This window comes from Trematomus bernacchii, unplaced genomic scaffold (assembly GCF_902827165.1).
Source record: "Trematomus bernacchii unplaced genomic scaffold, fTreBer1.1, whole genome shotgun sequence".
NCBI classification, from domain to species: domain Eukaryota; kingdom Metazoa; phylum Chordata; class Actinopteri; order Perciformes; family Nototheniidae; genus Trematomus; species Trematomus bernacchii.
This window is the reverse complement of record NW_022987720.1, coordinates 17,673,650-17,684,159: the sequence shown is the minus strand read 5'-3', so window position 1 is coordinate 17,684,159 and position 10,510 is coordinate 17,673,650. Positions and strand designations below refer to the sequence as shown.

Genomic DNA, 10,510 nt, shown 5'->3' with positions numbered 1-10,510 from the left:
TGTGCTCTGCAGGATGAACTACTTTAATTAGCTATTGATTTCTCTGAGGCCAGGAATAATACACTTTCTGGTTGGCTGGCAGTGAGATAAGCTTGCAAATGTCACCTTTAAAATCAGTGTTTATATATTCATAAAATAATTTACTAATCAAGGTTACAGTTAATTAAATGCCGACATCATTGTGAGGTAAGAGCCATCCTAGCTTTGCTGGAGGACCGACAACTCCTTAGTCTGTTCTTGTCCTCTTAAAATAATGACCTCTGATCAGTGGTGATTAACACTTGAGGGTTTGTTGTGATGACGATGATGATTATGACGATGATGATTATAAAAAAAACATTAAAAAGAAAAACACCTCATCCACCACAAAGAAAATATATAAATCCTGCTGTTATTTCACGCTTCAGTTTTTCCAAAGTACAAAGGTACATAACGCTGTAAATTATTACGAACTTTTAATTATTTAATTAGGGATGTCAATAAATGTTAATGTGGAATGTGCTCACTGCCAGCTTTTCACCCCTGTGGCCATTTTCCACTAATATTAAATCTGATACCTATTACCTAATCAAGAGAGAGAGGGAGAGAAAGAGGGGGATGTGTTTTCATTGAATACATGGCACAGTTATGGTGATGACCTCAGTCCAGTGAGAAGCTGCAAACTCTGTGAGAATCCAATTTGAAAGAGCGAATCTGTGCTGTAAAATCTACAAAATGGATAAGAGGAAGAAAGGTAAGGTCACTGCATTAGGATAAACAGGGGGTAAACAAATGACTCTGCTTCACTTTAACTAACAAAGCTAAAAAGCTGGGTTCATCAGTATGCATGCGATTTATCAACCTTTACAAGAAGTCTTGGTTTTAAGCCAAGCAGCATGGCAGTGTCAGTTTGTTCTCGGTTTATGATCTAATATTTGTAAAACTAACTTGTGGCGTTACCATTAGTCAGCCGTACTTTGTTTTGTGCTTATTAGCAACAGTTAGCATGGTGAGATAATCAGCATGTTCCGTTCGTGTTTATGTCAATAGCAATCAGCTCAAAGCACAGCCTCACATCATTGCTATGGATTGTAGAGAAATATTAATTAGCTACAAAAAAATGTCTCTGAATAAAATAGGATTGTTAGAAAAGCACAGCCTTAACCAATATCAAATAAAAATAAAAGCAACCAAACAAAAAAAAGCCATTAACATAGAGGAACAGCAATAACTGGCAGTTTTAATATATGGCACACAACCTAGTATGAGTTACTCTTTGAGTGTTAGAGATATGATTCATTTTCACTTAATGTTTACAATATGTCAGCCTCTCGTGCGACCTATTGCATATGAGATTGATGCATGTTCAATAACACTGATACATGTAAACAAATACACATTGCATGTACTGTATGTGTTGTTACTTCGATCTCACTTTCAACTGATCTCTTCGCAGGATCTCCTACAGAATTAAGGCTCATGCTGATCAGTAGCTGTGGACCTTCGCAGTTCCTACTAACAAACTACATACTTGGGAGGGAGGCCTTTACTAAGGATATCACCAGTATTTCTGAATGCACAAAGAATACTGGAGTGCTGTCTGGTAGACGAGTGGCTGTGATCAATGCACCAAACATCTATGACAAGGGTATATGTCAAGTCAAGAGGGAGATGGAGCTGAGGAAGTCTAAGTGCTTATGCTCTCCTGGTCCACATGCCTTTCTTGTCACCTTTGACTTGGAAAAAATCTCCAAAAATGAAATGAAAACCCCCAAAATGATGATGGAGCGGTATGGTAGACACTGTCTAAGGCATTGTATTGTCCTCCTGGCCTACGGAGGAAACCTGGAGCTACCTGCCCTGGAAGACAGGGCGGAGAAGACTGACTGGCTCCTGAGAGATTTGATCGAGCAGTACGGCGGACGCTTTCACATTTTCAGCAAGAACTGGAGGGATCGACGCTCGGACAGAGAGCTGCTGAAGAAGATAGAGAGGATGGTGGCGTCCCTGGGAGGGGCATTCTTCTCCAGCAGAACTTTCCAGAAGGCAGATGAATATGTTAAGAAGGAGGAGAAGAGGCTGAAGAAGCAGAGGGAAGGGGAGATAGAGAAGGCGTTGGTTGAGATGGAAAAGCAGTACATAGCGGGGGAGCTGTACCAACAGAAGGACACCTACGTCGCAAATGTAGGCGCAGAGATCAGAGCCATGGCAGAGATGGACAACGGATGGCTCAGAACATCCCTGGCTAGAGGACTTGGGACAGGTTTGGTTGTGGGAGCTGTCATGGGGGCACTGTTCGGGTCCATAGAGGGGCCAGGAGGGATGGTTCTTTATGGGATCATAGGTGGTGCAGTAGGTGGATCGGCCGGAGGAACAGCCCAGGTGGCTGTAGAGCACATGGAGGACAGAGTGGCTCCTCCTGCCAGACTCAACTTCAACTCAATCTTCATCAATCGCTTCTTTGTAAATACTCGTCCCTGTTAGCGTGCAGTAGACCAAGTATGAGTTTTACTAGCTTATGAAATACTTGAGAATTATGATTTGTACCTTCTACCCCACACAATTTAAGAGGTAAATCTAAAACATTTTACTCCACTGCATATGTCTTATATATTTAGTTACATTTCCAATTACAATTTCTCATACTTGTAACGTGTACTGTCCAGTAAACAAACAGAAAACTATTATCAGTAAGTGTTCCTTAAAGGTGGGGTATGTCATTTATTTCAGAAACACTTTTTGTTATATTCCATGGAATGCTCTTAACACCCCGATAGCAATGAATACATTAAATGCTTTGACAATAAATACATAAAAAAATGTCATCTGTGGAAGCTGTAGTACTGTAAAAAGCACGACCAATCATTTTAGCCGGCCCGGCTAAAATAACTGGATGGCCTACCTGCCTGCCAGCCTTCCATCTGTGCACAAACTTATCTCGTGCCCTCATTGGTCATGTGCGCGTTCGTGTGTGTTGGAGGAGGGGCTCTGTAAGGAAGTCTGAAGGAAGAGGTTGTGTATTTTCAAATTCTAGCGCACTCGAGCTGGTTTCTCCAAAATTACATACCCCACCTTTAATGGTCTAAGAAAATAAGTCCTACTTTTTGGGAAAGATAATTGATCACAACACAGTGACACTATAAAGAATAGTAAACAACTTTTAAAATGCATATATACATAAATACATCAGCAATAGGAATAGGCAAAACATCAGAGTAAAACACTGACTGCATAATGAATACTTTAGCTTAAAGTAAATGTAGCTGATAATACTTAGATATTTACTTTGCAGGATTTTACTTAGAATACATTTGGATACTGTAAGCATGCTATTGACTTATTAGGACCTGTTTGTCAGGACTAAAGTGACAATAAAATATGATCTTCTCTTGTATCTACCTGTACTATATGTAGCTTTAAGGCTGACTTCAACCAACGTAGATGGGAAATCTGAACAACTCCCTTTAGGTTGAAACTGGAACAAGACTTGTTTTATATGCAGCTGAAGGGAATAGTTAATGGATAACAAAAGTGAATCTAATGTCTGATTTAAACTGTAAATTAGTATTTTGGATACATTTAGTTTTTATTTTATTTGTGATAGCACACGTGAGAGTTAATTGTTTGATGGCCACATGACATTTTATTCAGCCTCTAACATTTCCTAGTGTCTTGCCATAGGTTAGTTGAAGAGAAGCTCAGATAACATCCAGGGTGGAGTTTCAACTGAGAGTGCCATTGTCTAAAAAGCACTACCCCTTTTCTAGACACAGAGACACACACACACACACACACCCTAATGCACCTGTTGAGTGTAAATCATTTGCAGTCTCTACCTGAAACTGGGAATAGAAGCAGTGTGGTGTGGCCGCTGTGTTATCTGGACAAGATCGACTTTGAAAGGTAAGATCACTCTCTGCTGAGTAAATGTTGTAACATTACATTCAGTTTCATTTTTGGAAGAGCTGCCCTATTTCCTAGGAAAACCAGATCAATCCTTCATGAATGTTTCAGAGGGTGTTTCCTGCTTTAATGTAGGAGTGCAATGTAGTCAGGGCTTAACATTTCAGTAATTGCTTTGTGTTGAGTTGTATTGTAGCTCAGGGTGTCAAACAAATAGTTTATCACTACTTGTTTGACCACATACTTCCAGTAATATTTGAGCTGCTTCCGTTCTCTGAAAGCATATCTGTACTTGATCACAAAGAAATACCTCTTGACACAAACATCTGTGACAATAACAATAAGAAGACAAGGGTAGGCTTCACTGTGGGGAGCTTTTCCACTGAATGAATGTAACTTCAGTGGATTAACAAGAAAAATCACATTTCCTGTCCTTTGTGTATCATTGCATAACACGACAGGAGGGCAATCTTCAAGAACATGGCGTCCCATTTATCTCGGGAAAGTGCTTTTCTTTCCTTATGCTTTAAAAGAAATGTAAGCAGTCACTGACAGGTTATTATAGTTCAAGATGGAATGTAATAATTTTTCCACAAGTGATGTGTTTTCAGTAACAAATACGACATTGTTCAACTATTAGCTTTCTAATGTTACTGCTCTTTTCCATAACAAATTATATTTCCTCATAAAATGGGAATCCATTTCAGAGGTACAGTACAACATCGCCCTCAGCTTACTGGTTCTTTATGTTTTATCTTTTTATCCAAACAAAACAACCCTTTAAGTGCAAGCTTATCTACCATAGGTACCACAATAGCTTCCTCATACTTTGTTAACATGTCATTGTTATTTACAGGGTATGGCCTCTACAATTAGCCTCCTGCCCGAAAAGCACTTCTTGTGCTCTCTGTGTAGAGACATCTTCACCAGTCCAGTGACCATACCATGTGGACACAGCTTCTGCTTGTCCTGTCTCTGCCAATACTGGACACGACACCAGTCCAAATACTGCCCGCACTGTAGGAGGCTGTTCTCCGACAGGCCCGACCTCAGTGTCAACCACATTCTGGCTGAGGTCTCGGACAACTACAGGAAGACTCGGCCAGAGAAACCACCTGATGAGGAATTGGTACTTTATTGTGTTTTCAAAAATTATTAATTAATGATCTGTCGGGTTTTGAATTGTTTTATTTAAAGCTGAAACGTGAGAAAAATCGATGTTTTCTTTAAGAATTCAAGGTAACACAGGATGAGCTAATGGTGGTGAAGTATTCCTTCAATAAATATATCTGTGTATGCTTATATTCCTCTTTTTTTAGCCTCTGAATGGTCTAAGGACATACAGTATGCCCCATAATTGTAAATGTGTGATATTGCTTTATATAAATGTATTTCTTTTGTATTTCTTACAGGTTATAAATGTTGAGCTAATGATTCAGGAAAGGCTGCAGAAAATAGAAAGGTTAAAATATGCTCTTGAGCTTCAAAAGGTGAGTTAAACAACTTTGCATCTTTCAAATCTATGTTTAAAGCAAATGTATTTAGTGTAATAATGCTTCATGACGATGTCCAATCAGAACTCTTACCTCAGAGAGGTGCGAGAGAGCCAGAAAGTCTTCTCTGCCCTCGTACAAGCTATGGAAAAGAATCACAAAGCAGTTGTTGACGCAATCGAGGGAAGGCAGAGGGAGGAGGAAAAGAAAGTAGAAACACTGGTGAAAGAGATCGAACAGGAGATTCAGACCCTAAAGAAGGAGACCCCTGAACCTGATCCCCAGGTTCCTGGAAACAGTGAGCAGGGCGATGATACAGAACAAGTTACAGTGGTAAGCATCCTCACCTTCTTCTACCCATATAATCATAATGGTAACTGTGTACCATTAGTTAAAACTTGGTTTATTTCATGCAGACCATTGTTCCCACAATGAGCCCGTCTGAGATGAAGGACTGGTCCAGGGTTACCATAGAAACTGACCCTTGTGTTGGGGTCACCAGACGAGCACTGGCAGACGTAATGGAAAAGATAAAGGTGGACGTCAATAGGCTCTCAAAATCTGGTGAGTAATGTGACTATTACCTTGTCTATTAAGTCATTAAATAAGCATTCTGCTATAATCTGATGGTGTTTCCTATTTTCTTGTTTCTACTCTTCTTTTACAGAACTTAAGAGAATAGAGAAATACGCAGGTAAGGCTTCATTTACACAGAAACAACGTCTACTCACATTGTTGATCACTGACACAAATGTTTGGTTTTACTCACAGCGATAAGCGTGTTCAAAACTGCTACTACTACCAAGTTTCACTTTTGAAACGTGCAATTATTTGCTGTTTGCTCATTTGGCCCATCCAAAGCATTATAATATAAATGATAGTGACTCATAGCAGCCATTTAATCAGCTGATACCAGGTTAGAGTTGAACCAACCCCAGTAGTTTCACAGTGCCAAGGATGTCAATGCTGTTTGACCTATTGTTGACCTTTTGTCCTTTGTTTTTCTTAGTGGATGTCAATCTGAGCGCTAAGACAGCCCACCCCTTCCTCTCTGTCTCAGAGGACAGAAAACAGGTGAGACACACGGACAAGCTTCGGGAGCTTCCAGATAACCCCAAACGGTTCGACCGTGTGGCGAACGTGCTGGCCAAAGAGAGTCTCAGCGGCGGGAGATGCTACTGGGAGGTGGAGGTTGGGGAGAAGATCGAGTGGAACCTGGGTGTTGTCAGACAATCGATAAACAGGAAGGGCAAGTTCACCGTGTGCCCTGCAAATGGTTTCTGGACTTTAAGCCTGAAGGCTGGCGGCCAGTTTATAGCCAACACTTCTCCTGTCACGCCGTTGGCTCTAGAGCAGAGACCCAGAAAGGTGGGCGTGTTTCTGGACTACACAGAAGGCCGTGTATCCTTCTACTGCGCAGAATCAGGAGTCCACATTTACACCTTCACAGATACATTTACCGACAGGCTTCATCCATTCTTCAGTCCTGGTCGCCTGCATGGCGGAAAAAACGATGCTCCCTTAATCATCTCTTCTAGTTTCTGCAGCATCTAAACTTCACACTTCTTATTTTATATTTATAAATCTCCAGTATCATTATTATAATTTGTCGTGATTATCTTTTCAGTTTCAATGAAGTGTGTCAAATATATTAATTTAATAACAGATCCATATGAACAATGAAATACATTTTTCTTGTCAGAACAGTGAACGAGAGGTTGCATAAGGACTGACTCCCTACACTCGAAAACTTCAATGAAACCCATAAACAGATTGAAAGGGAAAGAGGAGGGTAGAAGAAAAAAGAAGACTCTTATAAATGAACAAGTGAGTCAAAGTCACAAAAAGAGGAGAAACTGGGTGGCAGAGTTGGATGGATGCAGGGTTGGGACAGAGGTTGACGAAGAGCAGGGAAGGGAGGGCCGAGCCAAACAGCAGGGCATTGTGCTTGTACACCAGGCACTGGGAGACACACTCAAACACATTCACTCATTCACACACTTACATGGTCGTGCACACAAGCGCATGCTTCTGCCCACTGCCGCACAGACTTGCGCTGGCATCTCCGAGGGCAGCCCCATCTCCAGTCCAGTGCTGGGTGTCGAAGCTGATCGACCCTCTTCAGTTAAGCTGACCTCTGAGATAGAGCCTCCCCTGCTCTGCAGCCTTCCTGTGGACCGAACTGAATATCTCAGGGCCGTCATTCACAACTTTTGGGATCCAAACCCTCCACACAAGCAAAGGACCAGCAACAATAACCTGTGAACCAAGAGGAAGCGAGAGTCCGATAAACTTCATTGAGGTAATTATATTTTACAATATTCGTACATCTGTGACATTTCAAATATTAATTTCACAAAAAAAACGATTCTATTGTATCTAATTCCTTATGTTTAGCTGTATTGCAATTTGTATTTAAGTATTCTTGGTGTTGGAGCCAGGAGTTTAGCTCCTGCTTGCCACATTTCCTGAAAGGACTTAAATAGGAAAATGACTTGTTCAAATGTAATAGAAATCCCATCAGATGGGTATCAATTGGTTGTACATTTATCTCAAAAAGGGTCTATTGGGTAAAGCTTATTCTTTTGGCATTTTTCCATCAATCCTTGTCATGGAGCAACTCCTGGATTTATTGAGCTGGGAGGGTTTTATTCACTGAATTAGTCAAATGTGGACAACTGAGAGCTGTAATAAAAAGATGACATAGGTTCTCCTGGCCCACTCGACAAAGCCTTCATGAAAGATGCTTGTGTTCAGAATCTCCTCATGTTTTTTCTGAGATAATCCACTCACCAGGCAAGGCGTAGCTCGACACCCACAGCTGTGTCAAAGACAGCTATTCTCTGTGGTCCTCACTGGAATCCACTAAACATGGGCCTTGCAACAAACATATTTATGATAAATATATGCTTTACTTAGTGCTTTCATGCTTCACTAATGAAATGCTTGTTGTTGTTGTTAGAAGTTAAAAGTTTGAAATAATTTCTACCTGATTTGTTGCACTATATGTTTAAATTGTTTCTACCTTTTTTTGTAATTTCTGAATGTCAGGATACCTATCCTTGTCTCACCCAAGCTGAACTTCATCACCTGGAGACTGAGGACTGCAGTGGCGCACAACGTTTCCAGTACTGTAGACTGTCACATTTCGTCGTGGGACTGTATTATTAGTCTCTCTGCAACAAACAAAGACTGAAATAAAAACAGAGACAAATCCATCTGATTCAAACAACACCTTTCACCATGGCAACCACGGGTATGCAATTGCTGGGCCTGATCATGTCCATTGTTGGGTGGGTCGGTGGGTTTATAGTGTGTGTCATGCCCCTGTGGCGGGTCACTGCCTTCATCGGTAACAACATAGTGACGGCACAGATCATTTGGGAAGGTCTTTGGATGAATTGCATTGTTCAGAGCACAGGTCAGTTCCAGTGTAAGGTGTACGACAGCTTGCTGGCTCTGCCCAGTGACATGCAGGCTGCCCGAGGCCTCACTGTGCTCTCCATCCTGATGTGTGGCCTGGGTCTAGCTCTAGGGGTCCTGGGAGTCAAGTGCACCAAGTGCATTGGCGTAAGCAGTAGTAAGGCCCGTATTGCTCGTATCTCTGGCGCCATTTTTGCGATCGCAGGTTTCCTCTACCTAGTGCCCGTCTGCTGGACTGCCCACTCCATCATCAGAGATTTCTACGATCCACATGTCGCAGCCCCACACAAGCGTGAGCTGGGCCCTGCCCTTTACATCGGCTGGGGTGCATCAGCCTTGCTTCTCATTGGGGGGTCTCTGATCTACACTGGGTCAAGCCCCCCTGGCCTCCCAGGCTCTCCCACCTTCAGCAGTGGAGAGAGTAGTCCTCGCAGGGCACCCGCCAGCCAAGTCAAAGGTTATGTTTGAGTTTCCAACATTTCTGAAAGCCTTCAAGTCCCACAAATACACCCCAAACGATGACCAACCCATATTTCTCTTCTTTTGATCTTGCTCCTTGTAATTATTTTATATTTAGTGTTATTCCAGTTAGTTTTTTTCTCTCTGAAAAGCCACAGGAGGCTGTTTAGGGAGAATTGAACTTATTTTATTATTTCATATCTGATATCCTTCAATAACCTTGTTCTCTGTCTGTCACTGTAAAATACAATAAACGTTTTTGGTCCTCTACTGAGGGAAATTGTGTTTTTTCACATTTTTACGATACAAAATCTTATTGTGTGAGAGAAGCAGTAAGCTACAGTAGTTTTAAATAAAAATCTTTGTTTTGCTCCTTTGTTTAAACACTACTAGGGGTTCTGCTGAGTGGAGAGGAACAATAGAACAATGGAGATGTGTGTACATTTGCTTGTGGTGCCATATTGTTGTGCGTCGTCCTCTATCTCCTATCTTCCATCTCCTTTTCCCTGCCTCGGCTACCCGTACCAGGGACAAAGAAAAACAAATTATCTTTCTTTCACAACATATAAATGGTTAACAGCTCTCATAGTACAAGTTATTGCGGTATCTCAGAGAACCTCCTACTCTTTGTCAAAAACACATTAGTCAAGAATTGACTGATATTGCTAAAGATTACATCCAATCACCTATCTTGAATATCCAAAAAGTTATGATATTAAGTTAAATACAGATCAACACAGAATGTACAAGTTTGTAATACATGTGTGCGTGCCTATCTGTCAGTGTCTCTCTGTGTGAATGCATTTTATGTGGGATGTTACAAGCCACAGTGGAAAAAGCATCATCTTTATTCATGAGACATTGTTCAGATCCCTCGGATTCTGTGCTCCTTGCTGTGAAATGATAACATTAAATACACATCCAAAGAGAGTTTCAAAATACATTTTCAGTTCATTTAAACCATTAGATAACTTTATAGTTAGCACACTGCATATTCTGACATGAAATGCTGAATTTTCATACTTTTCCAATCTACCATATCATCATTAACTGCATATAAAATATACCCTAGTATTTCCTTTGTAATTGGTGTAAACAATGAAACGTTTTTTTGTCCGTCTCTAACAGCAGAGGACAGAGCAACACAATGCCACATTATAAAGCACTACAGCACCATGATAACAATGGGCACCAGTGTACCAAGTGCCAGGTAGTGACTCATATATGACCTAAGCAGGCATATACTAATGTAG

The 10,510-nt window shown here is 41.1% G+C and overlaps 3 protein-coding genes across 5 annotated transcripts; all 3 read left to right on the top strand.

Annotated features, from left to right (window-relative positions):
* Nucleotides 1–714: 714 nt before the first annotated feature.
* LOC117492249 (GTPase IMAP family member 4) lies at nucleotides 715–2,494 on the top strand. Its single transcript, XM_034142399.1, has 2 exons — nucleotides 715–733; nucleotides 1,436–2,494. Exons 1-2 carry the CDS (start codon nucleotides 715–717, stop codon nucleotides 2,461–2,463), a joined length of 1,047 nt encoding a protein of 348 aa, XP_033998290.1. The 3' UTR covers nucleotides 2,464–2,494.
* A 1,247-nt stretch (nucleotides 2,495–3,741) lies between these two features.
* btr02 (bloodthirsty-related gene family, member 2) lies at nucleotides 3,742–6,954 on the top strand. 3 transcript variants are annotated; one of them, XM_034142395.1, is made up of 8 exons: nucleotides 3,742–3,882; nucleotides 4,344–4,419; nucleotides 4,739–5,011; nucleotides 5,295–5,372; nucleotides 5,460–5,708; nucleotides 5,792–5,939; nucleotides 6,043–6,069; nucleotides 6,385–6,954. In XM_034142395.1, the coding sequence occupies exons 1-8, from the start codon at nucleotides 3,779–3,781 to the stop codon at nucleotides 6,927–6,929; spliced, it is 1,500 nt and encodes a 499-aa protein (XP_033998286.1). In that variant the 5' UTR covers nucleotides 3,742–3,778; the 3' UTR covers nucleotides 6,930–6,954. The 3 variants fall into 3 exon arrangements, with proteins under 3 accessions (XP_033998286.1, XP_033998287.1, XP_033998288.1); XM_034142397.1 differs by having other exon boundaries at nucleotides 3,862–3,882; nucleotides 4,344–4,437; XM_034142396.1 differs by lacking the exon at nucleotides 4,344–4,419 and having other exon boundaries at nucleotides 3,795–3,882.
* A 426-nt stretch (nucleotides 6,955–7,380) lies between these two features.
* cldnk (claudin k) lies at nucleotides 7,381–9,537 on the top strand. Its single transcript, XM_034142398.1, has 2 exons — nucleotides 7,381–7,677; nucleotides 8,427–9,537. Exon 2 carries the CDS (start codon nucleotides 8,619–8,621, stop codon nucleotides 9,264–9,266), a length of 648 nt encoding a protein of 215 aa, XP_033998289.1. The 5' UTR covers nucleotides 7,381–7,677; nucleotides 8,427–8,618; the 3' UTR covers nucleotides 9,267–9,537.
* The last annotated feature ends 973 nt before the right edge of the window (nucleotides 9,538–10,510 follow it).

Excerpts from the sequence above, each read along its gene's own strand:
- btr02 (XM_034142395.1), top strand. The coding sequence starts at position 3,779 with ATGCACCTGTTGAGTGTAAATCATTTGCAGTCTCTACCTGAAACTGGG. Across the intron at positions 3,883-4,343 it reads GACAAGATCGACTTTGAAAG|GAGGGCAATCTTCAAGAACA; the intron begins GTAAGATCACTC and ends ATAACACGACAG. Across the intron at positions 5,709-5,791 it reads ATACAGAACAAGTTACAGTG|ACCATTGTTCCCACAATGAG; the intron begins GTAAGCATCCTC and ends TATTTCATGCAG.
- cldnk (XM_034142398.1), top strand. The coding sequence starts at position 8,619 with ATGGCAACCACGGGTATGCAATTGCTGGGCCTGATCATGTCCATTGTT.